The sequence below is a fragment of the Alosa alosa genome, chromosome 18, assembly GCF_017589495.1.
Source record: "Alosa alosa isolate M-15738 ecotype Scorff River chromosome 18, AALO_Geno_1.1, whole genome shotgun sequence".
Classification (NCBI taxonomy): Eukaryota; Metazoa; Chordata; class Actinopteri; order Clupeiformes; family Clupeidae; genus Alosa; species Alosa alosa.
In genome coordinates this window covers 12,077,975-12,098,918 of record NC_063206.1, presented here as the reverse complement: position 1 = coordinate 12,098,918, position 20,944 = coordinate 12,077,975, and the positions used below count along the sequence as shown (strand labels likewise).

Here is a 20,944-nt window from a genome sequence, read left to right as displayed (position 1 = left end):
ACCTTTTTATTTCCACTTTTCCCTCATACCCACTGTTAAACGCACGTAGATGAAAGCAGAACCAGACTACTTTTTATTGGCTGCACTCTCCGAAGCACTCATCTGCTTCAATCATTCCAGTTCAAACAAACATGAATTTGTTCTTCATAATGCCTTTCGTTTTGGCTCAACATTATGCGTGTGATGACCCAATACGACTTATAAATCCATGCTAACAAATGCTTGTTAGATTTCAGTATTTTGTTCTTTTAAAAATCTCTCCGACCATGCAGGTTTGTGTTGCCCTCAGTCAGGCTGTGGTGGGAATGTTTTGCTTCTACGCGCCCGGAATGGCTATTTCTGCTGTCTGTCAAACGGAGGTGGAGAGAGGATTGGCTCCAATGGGCGGATCTGCAGTTGTCCTACGCTCATAGAGGGGCAGGATAGGGAGAAGGTGATCAATCTCCATCCGTCTACATTTGCAATCACCTTAACACAGTGACAGACACAACCGACCAGCCAAAGCAAATGAGTTTTTATTTGGTTTTAAACCCCGGAAACGTTCGCTGACTTGGCTACAGCAGAGAAATACAACGACTAAACACGTGCTCCATATCAACACATTTTGCAAGCGTGCATTTTAATGACTGTTTCAGAGTTCGCCTGTTCATTTGAGTTCGAGCTACTGAAGTTCTCCGGTGTTGCTGTCGACCTTCCTCCATTGGTGGATAATTTTTAATCGTTAAAGGTTTTGATCAGCCCTCACCTGAGGTGAAAAGGAGGGTACGGAGGGAGAGAGAAACAGGTAAGCAAATATTTTAAACGCTTCTGAGTCGTTTCAAATGTTCAGGTTTACTTGCATTATTTAGTTGGCGCTGACTTGCGTTTAAAGACGGAACTCGGAATCCAGACTATGCATGCATGGCGATGAGCCATTCTCTCGGGAGGAAGCTTTGGCCGTTTTGTTCCCCTATAAACTTGTTCCAGAAGTTACATTTTATATTTAAGGTTGTGGCCTCCTTTTGACTCACTGACTTTAAATATGAGTAGCCCATAATGGATTTATTTGTCGTCACTAATTGTTTTAGAACACTTCAGAATACATTAAATAAAATAAAACGAAAAAGAAAACAGTGTAAATTAAGGCCTACAGTCGTGTATTTACTTTATTTTGTAAACCGCTATTGGCCACCAATTCCCATTTAGAACGTCTACACTAGAGGATAATTGGAGAGGCGTGTTTTGGTTTTAATTTATTTTACTGATAAGGCCGCTGCTTAAACGTTTTCCCTAGAGGTCTAATCTAAATTGCAATTGGGTTCATTTGCACTGAGATCTCTCGTCTTTTTAAATCGGTCTTACAGCTGGAAATGTTGTTCAGGAGATGTCCGAATACACACTCAAGACCTGATTTGGGGTTCTCAGCAAGGGGCAAATGATTCCACTAGCAGAAGAGATACGGAGCTTCCGCCCATTAACAAAATAATTTGCTCTATTAGTTTTTGTCTGAACTTAAAATCGGTCTTAATTAGAGGTGTGACAATAATTTGTCTCACACTCCACACAAACACAAGGTCTGTGACTGTTTCAGATCACAGGATGGAGCTAAATATTGTCCCCATTACTAAGAAGATTGTAGCCTAATAAGCTTGGGATTCTGAAAGTTTGGTTTAACATCTGTTAATAAATAATAGTGTATAGGTTAAAGTCTGTTGAGTCCTCAGATAGTCATAAAATGTATTAACGTATAGCCTACTGTAAAAATGTAGAAAATGAACCTGCGCTCTTAGGCCTCACTATTTTTTGGCCAAGTAAGTTTAGACTACACTGTAGTTCCACAACCTGTCCTAAACCGATGGAACAAATAGAATGTTTCTTTTTCATAATTTGCACTACTTTTTTCTGCTGGCGGCCTTGTTCTTTTTGATAAATATATAAAATGGAAGTTTTGAAGTCCGACGGGTTTCAGTGGGTATCCTACGTATCTGACATTTCTGGAGATCTAGTCTCCTCGGAATGATGCTGGCTATCTTCAGAAATTATTTTTATCTTTGGACGCTATAGGCTATTTGCTCACCATAAATACCTACAAACACGAACATGACTAACAAAAATGAAATGATCCCAGTTGCCCATTCTAAGGAGTAGGCTAATTTTGATCAGCACCATTTGGATGGCATAACCTATTGATGAGAATTCTAATTTCGTTTAGAACATTGATTTCTGTGACTGAATATTTTGTGTTCATTTTGGGGATTTAATGTATCCTACAGAACAAAAAATGTAAAATATTTCTCTGACTAATAATTGCAAATGAAAGTGCCGTAATAGTCCAGCTATTTTATATGCAGTAGCCTACAGTTGCTCACACAACTTTTTCTGTTTTAATTTCAGCCTCATTTATTCGGTCGCCTCGCATGTTAGGCGTTCGCATCGATTGTGTGCAATTTTGCAAATAATGGCTTTTCTTTAATTTTAGTGTTTTTACTTGGGACGTTTTCTCCGGCAAGCTGCAACATCGGGGCAAATCGAACTATTGGCAAGATCTGGGGGGACCCGTGACTGCCTCTAGCATGATGTCATACCTCAAACAGCCCCCCTACGCCATGAACGGCCTGGGGCTGAGCGGAGCCGCAATGGACCTGCTACATCCTTCTGTGGGGTACCCAGGTGAGCCATCGCTTTACGTTAAAGTCTAACCCCACTTAGCATATATATTCAACCTTGCCCTGTTTGAACTTGCCGTAGACGCGCGGGATAGGAGCCACTTCAACCAGTAAAAGTCAGCAAATAGGCTACATGATTTCTGGAAGTGCGTCTAAAATAATTCCCAATGACGTTCTCGTAGGCCGACGCTTTGTCACAGTAAAAAAAAAGAATGGATATTTTCCTCACGATTTAACTCGTGAAATATCATTACTGCTTGGGCCTAGGCTTTACAAGCACCTGACCCTTGAATTGTGCTGATGCTGTGAAAGGCTATATTCTCTTGAACCTAGTCAGACGTTATTAATGTCGGTCTGTCAACAATCTATTTTAGATGGGCGGCTGTTTTGTTCTTATAATTCGTGTGACATGGGCTCATCATGAACCTAAATGTTATAATTTTGTGATTAACTTTGTGATGTTTTTTTTTTGTGCTTCAGCAACTCCCAGAAAACAGCGTCGGGAACGGACTACATTTACGCGTTCACAGCTGGATATTCTTGAGGCCCTCTTCGCCAAAACGCGCTACCCCGATATTTTCATGAGGGAAGAGGTGGCGCTGAAAATAAACCTTCCTGAGTCTAGAGTTCAGGTAACTCACTTCTTCAAACTATTAATCGATGTATTTCTACTTCTTAATTTAACAATAGCTTACTAGTGGCTTATCCCAATGAAGCTGTAGGCCAGCGTTACGTGACCTTAGGAACCTGCTCACTGGCCCCCTCTTGTGACTGTAAAAAACATTTATTTGTGAAGTGTTGATATAAAACTTCTGCCAACTGAATCGTTTAGTGGGCCATGAAGGCTACAAATCCGGTGTAAAAATCCTTAGAGCACTGCCACCTACCTTCCTATAAATTTGCAGATTTCTTTCTGTTCTTAGAACAAAGAAACATCTGTAATAAATTGCATGAATGGGGTCAGTAGAGGATTATCAATTTTAGCTAATGTAAGTAACCGAATTAGTGGCATTGCAATTACATATAAAGATTGTTTTTCTAATTGCAACATTTTTGCCACTCAATTTTTGTACTTGGAGAAAATTGGACACTGTATTTCACGATTTTATGTAGATTGTAAAGCGTGGCAAAATATTTTGGGGCAAAGAGTCTTATTTTTGGAAAACCAATTATAGCCTACTTCCCCTGAATATTTGTGTGAAACAAAATGCCTTACATGAGTAGACCCTCTACAAACGATTGGATTACCCATCACTGAGGGGGAAACTCAATAGCCTGTTATCTTGGTGGCGTCCACATAGTATGAAGTCAGAGCCAGACTGTAGAAAAAGGAGCCTGGATGCAAATTAATGTTGGTAATGGGTAATGACTAATAACCACCAATTTTCCACAGTAATGAAGTACAATAGCTGTCTTCCTTGTCCTTCAGATGTACATCAAAGGACTGACTCTCTCCCTGCGTTTCTGAAGAATCATTAACTGAAACCCCCCCTCCTCTCTCTCTGTGGCCTCAGGTTTGGTTCAAGAACCGGCGGGCCAAGTGCAGACAGCAGCAGCAGAGTGGCAGCAATGCCAAGGCCCGGCCGCCCAAGAAGAAGTCGTCCCCCACGCGCGAGAGCACGGGCTCCGAGAGCAGCGGGCAGTTCACCCCGCCGGCCGTCTCCAGCGCCGGCTCCTCGTCCAGCTCCAGCTCGTCCACGGGCAACGGCGGCGTCGCGGGTGCCAACGCGGGCATCAGCAACACATCTACCTCCATCAGCACCGTCTCCTCCATCTGGAGCCCGGCCATCTCCCCGGGTTCGGCCCCGGCTCCCCCGGTCACTCTGCCCGAACCCGTGGCCCCCGCCAACGCGTCCTGCATGCAGCGCTCCGTCTCCGGCACCGCCGGCTCCTCTTACCCCATGTCCTACAACCAGCCGGCCGGCTACAGCCAGGGCTACCCGGCCCCATCCGGCTCCTACTTCAGTGGAGTGGACTGCGGCTCCTACTTGGCCCCTATGCACTCTCACCACCACCCACACCAACTCAGCCCTATGACGGCCTCCTCCATGTCCGGACACCCCCATCACCACATCAGCCAGTCCTCAGGGCACCACCACCACCACCATCACCACCACCAGGCCTACAGTGGCGCGGGACTGGCCTTCAACTCCTCTGACTGCCTGGATTACAAAGAACAAACCGCCTCCTCGTGGAAACTCAACTTCAACGCCACAGACTGTCTGGACTACAAAGACCAGACTTCCTGGAGATTCCAAGTCTTGTGATTTTTTTTTTTTTTTTCTTCTTTTTTTTTTCCTCCCTTCCTCTTGCTTCCCCTTCTTCAGCCCTCTTGTTTTTCATAGTGTGTTGTTTTAAAAAAAAAAAAGTATATGAACTTATAAACTTAACAAAATAGTTAGATGTTCACCAACTTTTTAAAAAGACAAACCCCTGCCTGGGAAAGAAATCAGTGACATTGGAAGACTATGGACAAGATTAAAATAAAATTTTAAAAAGTTTCCTTTTTACTTTTGTCAATGAAGAATTGTGATACAAAAATGCCCTGGGAAGACCTTGCAAATGCTGGACATGTTAAAAAGATAATGTTGTTTCGACTAAACGTCAGCAGCCACCAGCCCACTTCTTCAATGTGCCCTTCTCTCCTAAGTGATATGGAATACAGTTGTTTTTTCTTCCCTTGCACAGCGTCGCTGACAGTTCAGTGGCCTGCTTACCTCCATCCCAATCCCAAAACTGTATAGTTTCTGCCGTTCCTTTTTTTCTTAAATGGGTTATTTTTAGGACGAAAGAGATTTTTAGTCAGCTGCGTAAGGGAGCTGAAATGTGTAAATATGTATTTGGGTCAGTTACAGTGACCACATTTAGTTGGTGTTTACTGGATTTGGAATGGTTTAAGACATTGCAAACGAGTTTTATGTAAATCTTTCTCCACAATGTTCCAAAGAAAACAATTCGGCCGTTTTCACTTTTGTCCGTGTAGTTGTTCGGTTTTTTTTTTTATTCCACTCTAAAAAAGGATTTAATATTTTAAGAAAAGCAAAGATATAGGCCCTATGCTGCAATAATGTATTTGAACGAATTGGGTCATTTAGCTTAATTTGGACAACGTAACAGGATTCTGTAACAATTCATTACAGAAACAACATTAATTGTTTTGAAGTGTTATTATTGAATGTGCTGTGTGTCATTTCTCTCAAGCAGCACACCATCATACCAATTTTTCAAAATTTGCTTTGGTCATATTTTAACGGTGATACTGGTTTAATTTTAACAGCACTTGATTTACTGTTTTAATCAAAAGATAATTTTGATAATGGATTTAGACCACCGTTTCAAATGCCAGTGAAATTCTGAATGTATCCCAGGCGAGCGGAACAGTCATCATGTCCATAAAATAAAGATCAGTTAACAAAAACTAAACTCTATAATGGATTTTGTGTGGAGTGTTTTTCACGTGCAACACCCACATTCTGAACGCATTGCTGAATAGGATGTTTATTTATTTATTTTTCGTTGCACATTTCCACACGTAACATCACAAACATGATTAAATTAATCCGATTATAAATCATATACATTTATTCCCATTTTATTTCGTGTATGGCAGTTTGTTATAGTCTACATGTGAAGTCGAATGATGGTTTTGTTCAAGTTGATGTGTTCTGTAGAGTTTAGACTTTGCTTGTCTTAATTTGGTCTGCACTGCAGTTTCTCGTGAAGAATTCTCACGCTTGCACTCGATGAGGAAGTTAAAAAGGTTAACTCGACCGGATTAAAATTTGGTTGGTGAGCCCATACTGGCCCCAAGCTTTACGAAAGCATGGGTATAAAATTGCATCCACTCTCCCCTTCAGATAGCAACACACAACTGAAGCTAAATGGGGGAATCTCGCATTTGGTTGGAAGTGTCTTTTGAACGAGAAAGGCGCATTTAAATGTTTCCAATATTTGTTGTGCTCATTTGATCAGGTCGTAATTGAATGCGAGAGTGTAAAAGCATGATAATTACTTCCCCCGCGTAACGCTGCGAGCGAGTTTATCCAAAATAACCTGCAGCAGTATCACCACTTCTGATTCGGTAATTACGTGGGTGGAGTCGGGTTAATGGGTCAAATGTGGAGAGGGAGTACATTAGAGCGAAGCCGCTGTCAGGCATTAGCCCATTAAAACGAAAGAGAGAGCGAGAGGGGGAGAAAAGAAAACAACTCTGCGCTTGGCAAGGCTGTTTGGGCTCCTCTGCCGTGCAGGTTATTAAAACAGTGAACAAAAAATCGTCTGTCAGAAGTCCCCCCTTCATGGACAGGAATTGTGAAACCGCATCCATAGAGGGACAGAGATAAGGGGCAGGAAATAATTTTGTATACTCAAGTCACACGTTGTTTACATTTATCGGGCCCCCAGTAGCCGAGTGATATAAGCAAATCAGAAGCTACTCAACGATCAGAAACCACACCACAGGCATGCATTTTGTAAGGTCACATATCCCTAATTTGTGTGTGAAATTTAAAGGGAATAATAGGACAAGAGCGCGACTTTAATTAACATCAATATGTGTTTTTTGTGTGTTAATTATTAACATCTAGCAGCTGAATAAATAGCTCGCCTAAGATAACATTAAACATGTTTGCTTTTGCAGTCCTCGCAATGAGACTCAGCGGGCCTTCCTCTGCCGCTCCGCGTCTGTACATAAACACCGACGGATTTGTCAAATTTGCATCAAACAAACATTTGCTACCAAGCCTGGGAATAATTTAAGATGAGCACTAGACCCATCTTCACGTGGAACACCTGCCCGCCTTTGAGCGTTTGCCATTTTCAAGAAATAGAGGAATGGCAGACAATTATAGCATTTCTAAAAGTAGGTTTAAGCTAGCTAATTCTTGAAATTTGGACGTTTTAACCATATAATTAGTTTTATTTAAAATTGCATGATTTTAGCATTTCCATGAATTGATGTAGGCCCAGGCTACGGTAAAACAGAATAACAATTATTTCACTCTATGGCTTATACTGACTAGCCTATGTTTTTATTAACCCTCCAACTTTACTCTGTCAAAAGGCCAAATAGTCCCTTTTTTGTGCTAAACGTAGCCCAGGCTTTGTCATTTTAAAAAAGATCATCACCAGGACCTGGACCAGGAATTAAGGATTCATCTTATAAAATGAAATCTATTCGCCAAGAAGATAATTTAATAAAATAGCCTAATTTAGTCTATTTTTAGAACCTTTTAAATAATTGTTTACTGAGTCGTTTGTGCAGGCTTCTATTCCACCTCGTTAACTTCATCAGTAGGCTAGGACATATTTCCTTGAAATAATTTTACCATTTCGGTCCGTTTACAGTCCTCTTGTGAAATGATATAGCCTGCGCGCTATCACCATAGCTCAAACTCGCAAAGGTATAGGGGTTTACAATAGATGATTCTAAATTATCCTTCGGAGATGTATTGTAGGCTATTTCCATCTACCCCATTGAACCAGGACGAATTCAACCCTCCGTGTCACACGTGCAATAGCTATTTATTCAGTTCTGTTCAGTGCAGCTTAAGGCTATATCACATGTAGGCCTATGTGCTGGATAAAATTAGCACTATTTCTTTCAGGCATTCTTAAAAGGTGTTCTTCTTGATAGATGAATACACGATGCCATAATCCTCGTGTGTTTGAGTGATGAGATAGGATCAATTTGCGATCGCTGTGGAAAATCAACATGCCAAGGCGAACATGTTTTAAGCCACCAGCCCCTTGGTCGCTCGCAAGCTAAAGGCCAAACCAGTCAAACAAGTTTCCAATAGTACGTAGGCCTACATGTATTATTTATTTAGAATATTGATATTGTGCAATGCTTTGTTAGTCAAGTCTTGCATCAAGATGAACTCTGTTTCGGTCAGATGCCGCCCTCTGTTTTTCAGAGATACTCTTGGGCGCACAGGTCTGTGATTTACCGTGGTCACCTGTAATTACTTGGTCCTCGACTGAAACACAGGAAATGTGGAACACTCCTTGACTGTGCTCGCTCCATTCCATGCAGATGCATAGCTGTGCATAAAATGCAGACTGTAATACTAACTCCACCACTGCTAACAGCTGAGTATGTGCAAGAGTGTATTTGACATAACCTGATAGGCTACATAAGAAGCTGGCGAGCGGGAGAATACACTAAAGGTAGTGATCCTTAAAACCTTGTTATAAACCCTCTGTGGCAGGCCAGCTCTATCTCACAGTGCGGATAGGAGACACAGCAGACATACTTGTGTGTGTGTGTGTGTGTGTGTGTGTCACGTGGCTGGATTCCCTAGGAATATTCTGCACCATACTAATGCATCTTGCCCATGAGACAGCTTTCAAAGGGATTACCAGCCCAAGCCATTAAATGAAAAATAAGAAAGATGATGAGGGCTGGAGGTTTGCTGAGATGAGGAGATGGGCAGCCGTGGCCGGGGTGTCAGGCACACTGACTGCAGGCGCTGCTGTGTTGCTGAAATGCTGAGGAAGGGTAAAGCCAGTCAGGGATTTCTTTATCTTCATTTATAATTGGGTCTTAGTGAGACATGGAGGCAGGAGGATGACCCAAAGGAGCGGCCAACATGGTAGCTGACATGGTCATGCTGTAGTTGCAACATGGACACATTCTGCCTCTTTGCAACCGCACATAATTCTCTGGGCTGGGCACAGAGTTTTTTTCCCCTCATATTTTTTAGTTTGTGGCCCAATACACATAAATCCTACCAATAAAATAAGATCCTTTAATTGTGCAAGGATTAGTGTGAGGCTTGTAAACTCAACAACTGGTGCCTTGGGTACGAATCTGGCAATTCAGCTTTGTGAAAAAACGCACCGCATGATTGACGTGCATTGCAGCCCCGCATTATTGTGAACTGTTGACCTCAGGGCGGTCCGGCCTGCATGCCATGCACGAGGGGCCTGTATGCTCCAGCAGGCCAATGCGGGGAAACCTGTTGGGGCTCGGCTTGCTCAATTGTCCAGGAAATGAAGGGCAGCAGTGGCCTCTCCTTTGCATGTGTAGATCTGATCAGTTGTCAGCCTGCCTCTGAGACCTGCCTGTGCGGAGATGGGCGGATAGCAGGCGGCATGCAGCGAGTGACAGAAGCTCAATTCTGAAGAAGACCCCACTGGAGACATGAGGGTTTTTTTTTCCTTCTCCCTCTCTTTTTTTGCAGTAGGTTAAACTCAGTCTTCTTATCTACACTGAAGATGGTCAGACAAAACAATCACTTAGAAAGGGAGACTGGAAAGTGATCATTATTTTGTCAACATCTTATTTGATGTCACTATTTTGGGTTGAGCAATAACAGAAAAACGTTACTCATTTCCAGTTACATATTACACACATCCAAAAATTAATAAAACATAAACGTGCATTTAGCTACATTTGATTCTTAATTCCTCTAAAATATTATGTGAGGAAAAAAGTAATGAATGTCAGGCATATAAAGGATGTCGTACAGAATTTTGAATACCAATCCCAAGATGTGGAGAAATCATTCCAAACACCATAGCCAGTTATATTATATTCTCATTAGGCACAGCTCAACAATAGAATATGTAGCATATTTCATTAAGAGAGTTATGTATATATATATATATATATGATAGTTGAATCCATACCATCTCAATTTCCTTAGTTGTTTTAAGAGTTTTTGGAAAAGATTGAGAGGAAATAACAAATATGATGCTATAACCACCTATACATTATAGCATTCTAATCACATAATATATTCTACATAATGTAAATAGATTCTACAAAATGTATCCAATACATTCTAAATCACATAATATATTCTACATAATGTAAATACATGTAGGTTATACAATCAAATGACTGAATGTCTGATTTTGTAAAACGTAGGCTATACAGCATGTAAAACGTGAACACAACCACTGCGTTCAAGTCAGGCATATGCTATTTTTGGAGCAGATCAAATGGTGAGTCGAGAAAAGGTTAGAAAGTCTTGATGATACATATTGTAATTAAGGTTTTCTTGGCTAGAAAAATTATGGGACTAATTTACACTAGCATGAGCTATTTCTCACCTATATTAAATGCACAATTGTTTCTTTCAGTTCACATCTTAAATTCTTGGAATTACCAACACATTCTCGAATGTCATTTTCATGACAAATCAAAAATACGCCACCTGTCTGTCCAATCAGCTCTTTTATATCCTTGTCAACTAGCAACTCCCTTTGAGGACAACAAGCCAGATTCACTTTACATGTACAGGGCATGGCTTCAGTGCACCCTATCCAAATACATAACAGCCTCAACTTCCCCTCTGCAAGCTACAGCTGTCATGTTTTATAGGTGTGGCAGTAGACATCTCACTCCTCTAACCAACCATTACAATAGCTGGCTGTAGGACAGGTGTTATTCATTTTATACCTCTACCAAAGGCTGTTAGCCTGGGTGTTCCCATGCTGCCTTGCGCGCGATTTGATTCACGCTGCTAAGGCAGCCTGGAGACCATGGAGCAAATTTTCGCCTGAGATAGGGAACCAATCACAGAACAGGTGGGAAAGCAAGGCGATGATGAGCTATGCACAGGCGATTTGATAGACATCCGTGGCACCCAATAAACGGATCTGGGCATTTTTTTCAAATACGAGAAAATGAACGTTTGGTTCCCAGACCACGTCTCATTGAGAAGTGGTGGCGCTAGCCAGGCGTATGAAATGAGTATGAAATAAAGCAGAACACAAATACATATTGTGCTATATTAAATTACTTGTTTGACTGCACCTGACTTGTATAAGCAGGGACATTTATGCCACTAAACTTCTTTGAATTCAGAACAGTCCATCATAGTCACATGAAGTTGAATACTGTAGTGTTTATGTATTTTTTTTGCCATGTTTGATTGACATGAAGTATAATGTGGCTCCAACGTGGGAGTTTGATACAGAACAGATAGGTTTTCAAGTCCACTCTACTGTATATGATATAAAATGAGCCAATTATGTAGGAGCAAATGGTTATTCAGAAGAAGTAGCCTACGCTGAGTGTATTCAGTGGTTTAGATCCATGCACCCCCTCCATCAATTTTTACAGACTGCTTTAAATATTTATTTTTGTTATCATGACACTGCTGCCTGTAACATGATGAAGCTGGTATCACCTCAGAGCAGAGTGGCAAATACAATACACTGGGCCTGGGTAATCTTCTCCTAAGCCCAATAACCAGTCACTCAGTGGGTCAATGGGTAATTATAACCCATCCCACCAGATCAATGCAGTTCACAGGAGATGTTAACACGGCCTAACGCTGAACTGTCTGAAATGTGGGATTCCTTTAATGTCTCTGTATGCATCTCTGTCTGGTGTTAAGGAGCCAAAAATGATATCAACCAATAATGCTCTCTCTCTCTCGCTCTCTCTGTCTCTCTGAAAAATGGTCCAACGAAAAACAAAACAAACAAACGTAAAAAAAGAAACAGATACAAAACACAAAACGGCACCCTTCCTGATCTTCTGTCCATTTCCAGCATCACTTCTTGTAAATGTTTTATGGAAATCCTCTTAGAATGCAAAGTAAATAGATTACGATACAGTAGGGGATTATGGATGGCTGGGTGCTGTCAGATTAATCCCGAGTACAGACCGTCGACAGTTCTGACATGACTATGGCTGCTGTTCAGGAAAATGGCTACACTCCTTTAAAGAGGAGCTCCGGCTCTGCTCATGAATAACTGCTGCCTGTAATCTCACACAAACCCCACAATCCCAAAAGGTAAAATAAATATATATAAATAAATATATATATAACAGCACACACAAACGCACGAACACACACACACACACACACACGCACACGCACACACAATGCAGAAGTGTGCATGCATGTAACGTCAGGCCAGATAGGAGATCAAGAGCCAAAAATACCACACGTCATGCCACATTTCCCTTTTCTTGCACAAGTCTAAGGGTGGATTTGACGTGTTGTAAAATCACTCCTTCTGACAGCCACTGCTAGTTGCTTATTTGCTGAGCATTAACTGACAAAAGTGGTGGAGTGTGATCACAGGAAATGAAGCCTGCATGGACATATCACACGCACATCCAATGGCAAGATAGAATCACAGGCACATTTTAACAAAACATAGTAAAATAAACATTTATTATTTAACAGGGTTATAAGAGGCAGAGCTTGCCATACAGACAGTAAAATTATTTTTCCTTGTACAGTATACACAGTCAGTTTTCCTGTTTTGATATATATATATAAAAAAATGTTCACAATGACTGATCCAATTAGACATGCTGTCTTCGGATGCATTTCCGTTTGCAACTTCCCTTTGCACAAATATAAAGCCTTGAACTCATCAACATATTTCCTTATAACAGCACAGTTGGGTTAAAACCATAACGAGCTGAAGTTTGCGTTCATACTAATCCAAAGTGAATAACCTTGAGTGTTCCTGTGTCCTCGGCCGCCTGTGTGAAGAGAGCGCTTTATTTACTCTGGAGCACAATAAACACTCCGACAGTCAGACACATGCAGACGCTTTAAATGACGTGTTTGAACAACATGACGGGCCTGAACGCTTGGACTTACCTGATCATTTTGGTCAACAAGATTAATTTCTGTGACAAGAGAGAAAAAAGAAAAAAAGAAAAACAATTTACTCTTCAGTAACAAAAATATTTCCTCTTTTGTTAATTAAAATTAAATTCAGAAGTCACTAAAGGCATTTTTGTGAAGCACCATATTTGATTCTTGGGAACAGGGGCACCTTCATTCATACTAGAGATAATTTTTTGTATTATTCAAATTCTTAACATACTGGAGATTCCACTTAGACAACAGCATTACCAAACAAGTCGATGCAGGCTGTGATTTTCCTATTTGAAACATGTGAAATCCCTATTAGAAAGCTTTAGCAGATTTTCATAGAATTAGGACGAAGAAGGCTAAGTGTTTAATTCCATATCACTACATGATTACAGTGGTAAAACAGATGTCTGGCTATGTCTTAGGGCGTAAACCATATAAACAGATATGCATACAGTATATAATCAATTGCAAGAGCAACCAAATTAAAATTGAAATCATAATCAAATCGCATGTTAAAGATGAGAGATGTGACTCTAAAAGCAGGGCCCAACTAATACTAATACAGAACTACACTGCCCTACAAAGCCAAAGTGCAGTATCTACAAAAAATTCCAAACTGAGAAAAACAGCATTGTTGTTTATCTTTCACACTGTATTTTAGCACATACTGGAAAATGAAAATCCCTATATCATCAGGAAATGTTTCAGTAGATTAATGAGATTTTGATAGATTGATCAGAGGATATGGCATTTTATATTGGTGTAAAAAAGTAAATCACAAAAAATGCAGTTACTGCACTTTGGCTTTGTAGGGCAGTACAGTATAGACCCTTTCAAGAGAGTTCCATTATCAGCATCATAGTTGGCCCCACAAGGCTTCCGTTTTAACATTCCATATGTTATCTTAATGCAGAGGAAGTAGATTGGGGCCCAAATAGAACATTCAAGCATTGTTTTTGTTTTCATTGTTGAAAGGGTCTATACAAAATCGTACTAGAATTTTCTCATCAATCATAATTACTTGAACTTTGGGAGGTGTGTAAAGTCACTTAAGATCTGGAAAAAGATTGAAGAAGAGATTAAGCTCCTCCAAAACCTTTATGTGAAAGGAACGCTAAAGTTCACGTCAAGACTCATTGCCATCCTCTGTCACTGTCAGGTGACCTATCCATTAACTGACAACAAGACAGTATGGGCCTATCACACTATTTCAATTTAAGGTCACAGTGCTTGTGATCTCATTGGGGTCCAACAACAATTGGTCCGTTCACCACAAGAGGCGAAGTGGTCATTGAGTGCATTTTGAAAGGTTCAGTCCATGAAGTGTGTGGTGAGGTAGCACACTGGTCTCTTCCTGTGTAGGGTATGATAAATCATTCAGTGTAGGAAAATCACAGGGACTGATGTGACAGCACCGCCATAATCCCAGGCAATTATCTCTGAGAGCTGTTTGCGGTTTTAATGTAACCGTCGCCTTATCGCTCCTTTTACTATAATTAGTGCTTACTGGAGTCGTGCCAGTTGCATTAAGATTTATGAGACATGAATGGGAGGTTGTGACATCACCACAACATATCAAGGGCCCTGGGAGGGCTGTAGTACTAAAATGGCACCAGCAGATTCTATGGATGCATCACATTCAGAAAGAATTTGAGTTCATGACATACATAGACAAATTATTGAAAATATGTCTACAGCTACTTCAGTGCTGACACTATATTGCTCTGTATTTATGAGGATGTCAGGAATGCATACTGGGTCTATGTCTGACTTTTGCATGGGTGTTCATGTTTTTTTTTGTGTGATTTCTATTCATGTCGCCAACTGGTTTTGTACTGATGATTTAACCTTTAAAGCGTGATAATTTAAGATGAGTTAAAATAAAAGTACTTTTGAATCACTATAAGAGTGATAGTGGAAGCAAACATCTTCCATGTAGATATGTACTGTAGTATTGAATTTAATATATGTAGATATTCCAATAAAAATCAACAAAACATTAATAATGTATGCACCAAATTCTATTTTATTTTTTTATTTATTTTTTATTTTTTTATTTAGATCGTGATTTCATTTAAGACATAAAGACATTTGTCAGTGATTCCAAACTTTTGAACAATAGTGTACATGAACACACCTGTTTGTTTCCATGGCCAGGTCTGATCACCTGCAAACACCTCCTCCAGCTCCTTGTTCACCTTGGACCTCCGTGCAATGCTGCAAACAAGCAAATCTTCATGGGTACGCTGCTACATGGGTACATCACACCGCACGAATGGCGAACATGCTGTGCTTTACATGACTACAAATCGCCCCCACTTACACTGTTCGCCGTGTTGAAAGGATTCACATAAACTTCCGACAGCCATTCGTTCAGTGAGGCTCAGAGGTGGCTTTCAGAGTCTTTCCAAAAAGGCTCACACATTCAATATGCATTTTTGGGTGAATGGCAAGCCTCTTTTTGTGAACACACACACACATACACATCTGGTGCCAGGGTTGGGAATCTTATTGGCATGCCTTGACATGGGTATCAGAGCGTCTGTGGGACGGCGTTTTTGTGGCGAAGGCGTGCGACACGAGGCGCTCGTCTTCAGGGATCCGTGACACGGAGCAGCCTGACGTGGGTGTCGCGGGCCTGTTTTTTTTTTTTTTTTTTTTTGCCACGCCACACATGGGCATGCAACGAACAAACGCGGCTTTCACGCCAGCCGAGGACACGCAGCGGAACGCGGCGCCGCACAATACACAACGCGCATCCCGCACGAACGGAGAGCGCTGGTGCTGGAGGTGTGGGGCATTCAGAAAGAAAGTCAGTCTTCACCCACCACCTCCTCTCCTGCAGACAGCAGAGGAAGAGGAAGATGGGAAAAAAGCTCCATGCGTGAGCTGAGAGGGGGTGGTGGAGATGGGCTTGGGTGGGGTGGGGTGGGGTGGTAGGGTGTAGGGGGGAGAGAAGGAGGTGTGTGCCTGCGCTAGAGAGGAAACTCTGGGATGCTTTCCCAGATTCCTCCCATCTCTTTCTTCCGCTCCCCTCGCCGTACAGTGCGGATTTGCACGTGCTGTGGCAATACTGCTCCCCCCCCCCTTCCCTCTCTCCCTCTCTCCCTCCCTCCCTCCATCTCTCAGAGCGGCAGTGCTGCGAACCAATACTGCTCTCCCCCCCCCTTACCTCTCTCCCTCCCTCCCTCCTCTCCCTCCCTCCATCTCTCAGAGCGGCAGTGCTGCGAACCAATACTGCTCTTTTCCCCCCCTTCCCTCTCTCTCCCTCCCTCCCTCTCTCCCTCCCTCCCTCAGAGCGGCAGCGACACCGAGCCGCAATAATGCCTCTACTCCATCGCACTAAGCCTTATTGGCTCGACATAAGAAACAATGAAACTTCATCTGAGACCAGATTAGGGTGGTTAAATAAAATGACATACAAAAAAAAAATAAAAAATACACATGCACACACACACTCACACACACACACAGACACAACATCTGGGGTGGGGTGAAAAGAACCAAACAAGAAAGGATCTGGAATAGGGGGAAAACGAGGGAAAAAACGAGGGAAAAAAAGAGGGAAAAGGGAAAGAGAGACGCGGTGAGGGACGTGATTCTCTCCTCTCTCTGCTGCCATTTATCTGCGCGAGAGCATCTTGATCAGCTTTCTCGCGCCACTGTCGGTAATGCTGAGAGGACCTGTAAACCGCCGGTTTGGCTGCCAAATTGCCGTAACCCTCTTTACTTTATGTTTTAAAAAGAGCTTAAGTCTGTCCATCCTCTTTGGGCCCAGCCTGTTTAAATTGGCCGATCTGGGGAAGAGGGCTGTGGTGGTGGTGTTGGGGGTAGAGTAGAGTGGTATAAGGGGGGAGGATTTTAGATAGATTGCAGGGGCTTAGTGGAAGATGGAGTTGCCACAGAGCTCGCAGTCGTACAGTCAACAGCCATGAAAACCGTGTAGGGATCAAAAGAATAGGCCATTTCTTTTTTTTATCTAATACTTTACAAATCCACATAAATACTCAGTGTTAGTTGGGTAAACACTATACATGGAGCACCCCCACACACACACACACACACACCACTCCCATCTGTCTTTCTAGTCATTAGCTTCCTGAGGATGGCTTTCTTACATCTGAGAAACTCACATGAAGATGTTCTCATTATCTCACTCAAGAGACAAGGGAGGATATCTGACCACAACAAGTAGGAGCGTTTGCTGGAGAAAATGTGTGGACTAGCTAAATATTCAGGGCCCTATCTTACACCCGGCGGAAAGTGCGACGCAAGGCTTATTCTTATCTTACACTCAATAAAGTGATGAATTTTTCGCCATGCGCTCCACTTTTATTAAACCTTGCGCCCAGGGGTGTGGCAATTAACGACATACGGTGTGGTGCAGTGCATGATCCAAAAATCGCTATCTAACACCCTCAAAAAATCATTACACCACTGACAAAGAAAAACCTGGTCTATAGCAAAAGGCGCATTTAAAGCACAGCTGAAGCATGCACGGTCACCGGTCACGGTCACGGTCACCAACCAGTCCCAAACAACTCCTCTGCAGGATAAATATCCTTAAGATTTTTATTCAGTCATTCAAACATTATTGGGGTAAGTCACATCTTCTGACCTAAATTATAAATTCAACATAGGCAGCTGACACAAGGCATAAAGAGCTGTACAAACCATGTGTGCATTTACACTCTAAACTCACACACACACACATACACACGTACACACACATTCACATGAACACACCCTGATAATGGAGGTCTGTCTTGTGACGTCCGTGTCAGGACGTGACCCCTCCCCTCGACGCTCGACTTCTGTTCCATCCCACCGTCCTGCGGTCTGTCCGTCTGTCCTCTCGTCTCTAGCGCAGGAGGACACACCCCGTTCCCGTCGCCAAACACGGACTGCTGACCCTCTGCAGAGAGAGACAGAAGGAGGGATGAGAAGAGGGAGAGAGAGAGAGGGTCGGAGAGGGGAAGAAGAGAAGAGAATCAGCCACAGTGTAACGAGGTGAGACGGCAGATTGGAGGAGTAGTGGGATATCCAATCACCTGCTGAAGCTGTGAAACACACACATACATACAAAAGCGGAGGGAGTGAGGGAGAGAGAGAGAGAGAGGGGGAGAGAGAAAGAGAGAGAGAGGGAGCCAAGGAGGGGGGTGGTGATTAAAAAGAGCTGAGAAGAGAACATAAGTCATAACTCATAACATGAGTTAACAGGCTTTCCTTGTTGAAGAAAAAGGAGGGAAGAGAGGAGAGACTAAGCGCGAGAAACCGAGAGAGAAGAAAAGAGAGAGAGAGGCATAAAGAGAGAGAAAGCGAGAGAGAGAGATAGAGAGAGGCTCTTGGATGGCGAGGAGATAATGCCTTTTCCAGTTTAGCTGCACCGCTAACAGCCCTGCAGCCACGTCGTCCATTGTGAGCGCAGCTGAGAGACAGCAGCGGGAGAGCGGATCGGATCGTCCCTCGTGGCCAAAACACGCTCAAAGAGGAGATCCCGCGTGCCCCGCACACACATTCTCCTCCTTAGTCCCCCCACACAATGGACTATCTGCCCAAATCGACACACACGTCAGGTTGACATCGACAAGTGATCCCTTACAAAAGGCTCCAAAGCCGCGGCAGGCCTCTGTCTACAGATGGAGGATACTGAGAGCCTGTCAGGGGCCTCTCTGGATCAGCCGTACGTAAAGGGGAGCGTTTCGGGAGCTAATACTGATCTGGAGTCAGTCTGATCTTATATGAGTCAAGTTGTGAGATGTAAACACGTAAACAGAATAAACAGAGCGATTCTGAAAGCATGTGAGACATCCTCATCCCTGGGGGTCATTCCAATCTCTACTCTCTGTGCTCACTGTGCATGTGTTTTATTAAACATATGTATAGGGGATATATTGTGTGTGTGTGTGTGTGTGTGTGTGTGTGTGTGTGTTTGGGGATGTGGTGGGGCTCGTTGCACAATTAGGGGCTACCTGAGTTGAGGGCCCACACTGCTCCCGTGTGCTCCAGGCTGCAGGGTATAGTAGTGTGTGTAAATGAGACGCAGGTTTAGCGGAGGACAAGGCTAGCGCTCATTCTCTATTTATGACCTGCAATCCCTCTTTCCCATAAAAGGGCATTAGAAAAACAATTGGGCCTCCGATGTGTAATCAGCGAGTAATCCCAAATCACACACACAAATTCACTCGCTTAGTGCGTGCACCTGCAGTGCATATGCAACACGCGCTCGCTCACTCACTCACTTGGGTATGCACGTGTGCACGTACGCTACACATGCAAACACAAATGCATTCACACACACACACTCACAGCGCACAAACACAAAGCGCACACACACACACACACACACAGCGCACACAAACACACACACACACACTCACTAGGCGTCTGTGAAGCGTGGAGCTGCATATCGATCGGTGTTCTGGGTGGTGCAGGGGCACGGAAGCAGACCGGGGGTGCGGGCCGAGGGGGAACCCAGCAGAACAGAGAACAGGGGTGCTGCGGCACACACGCACACACACACGCGCACACACACACACACGTGCACACTCACACACACACACACACACACACACACACACCCCAGCAGCCACTGCTAATTGCCCCATTTCTTAACCATTAGCAGCGGCCAAATGCTCCTCATTTCCCCACTATCTCTTATTCAGCAGCTCCACACTGCTCATCCCAACGTACCCGCTCTCTCTTTCTCCCTCTCTCTCTCTCCCTCTCGTGCTCTTGTGCTCTCCCTCTCTCTCTCTCTCTCCCTCTCGTGCTCTTGTGCTCTCCCTCTCTCTTTCTCCCTCTCTCTCTCTCTCCCTCTCGTGCTCTTGTGCTCTCCCTCTCTCTTTCTCCCTCTCTCTCTCTCTCTCCCTCTCGTGCTCTTGTGCTCTCCCTCTCTCTCCCTCTCGTGCTCTTGTGCTCTCCCTCTCCCTCTCTCTCTCATGCTCTCCCTCTCTCTCTCTCTCCTCTCTCTCTCCCTCTCTCTCTCCCTCTCTCTCTCCCTCTCTGTCTGTCAGGCGCTACCTTCCAAGGATACAATCTGCTCCAGGTGAAGTGAAGGGAGGGAGGGAAGGGAGGAAATCATCAAGGACGTAATTAAAAGGCTTATGAGAGAGGGAGGGGAGGGGGTACTCACATAGGCACCATGCACACACACACACACACACACACAGTGCCCCTAGGTTTTAACCTTTGCTAAGGAGTTAAACACCTCATTCACGTGTGCATGTGTGAGTTTGTGTGTGTGTGTGTGTGTGTGTGTGTGTGCGCGCGCGTGTGTGTGTGTGCGCGTGTGCGTGTGTGCGCGTGTGCGTGTGCGCGTGCGCGTCTGTGTCTGTGTCTGTGTGAATAAATATAAAATGAGAAAGCCCTCTCTAGCACTGTACATCAAGCACCAGTGCACTAATCATAATCAGGCAGTCCGTGCTACCTGAACTCTCCTTCTTCTCTGTCTGACAAACCCCCTCGGCCCCTGTCCCTTGAGCCGCTGTCCCTGCTTCTCTCTCTCTGCCTCCCCAACAATCATACAGGAGGAGAGGACTTGCGGTATAAAATTCTGGAATTGGTCAAAAAGTTTTCAGGCAGAGTCGGTGGTCGGTGAGAAATCTCAGAGAGCTTTCTTCACACAGGTTTACATCTCCATTACTGGTATGTCAACCATTTTACATCCTCATTACTCAACCCATCAACTACATCTATTAGGATGTGTCCCCTAAAGACCGA

General features: G+C 43.3%; 2 protein-coding genes across 2 annotated transcripts in view; one reads left to right on the top strand and one right to left on the bottom strand.

Moving 5' to 3' along the window:
* The first annotated feature begins 434 nt into the window (after positions 1–434).
* otx1 (orthodenticle homeobox 1) lies at positions 435–6,068 on the top strand. Its single transcript, XM_048268918.1, has 4 exons — positions 435–784; positions 2,459–2,649; positions 3,126–3,277; positions 4,160–6,068. Exons 2-4 carry the CDS (start codon positions 2,553–2,555, stop codon positions 4,910–4,912), a joined length of 1,002 nt encoding a protein of 333 aa, XP_048124875.1. The 5' UTR covers positions 435–784; positions 2,459–2,552; the 3' UTR covers positions 4,913–6,068.
* Positions 6,069–12,767: 6,699 nt separating this feature from the next.
* LOC125311539 (WD repeat containing planar cell polarity effector) overlaps positions 12,768–20,944 on the bottom strand; it is a 66,612-nt gene continuing 58,435 nt past the window's right edge. The window contains 4 exon segments of the mRNA XM_048269705.1: positions 12,768–13,101; positions 13,223–13,251; positions 15,360–15,439; positions 17,969–18,137. Coding sequence (XP_048125662.1) covers positions 13,051–13,101; positions 13,223–13,251; positions 15,360–15,439; positions 17,969–18,137 — 329 coding nt within the window. The 3' untranslated portion in view covers positions 12,768–13,050.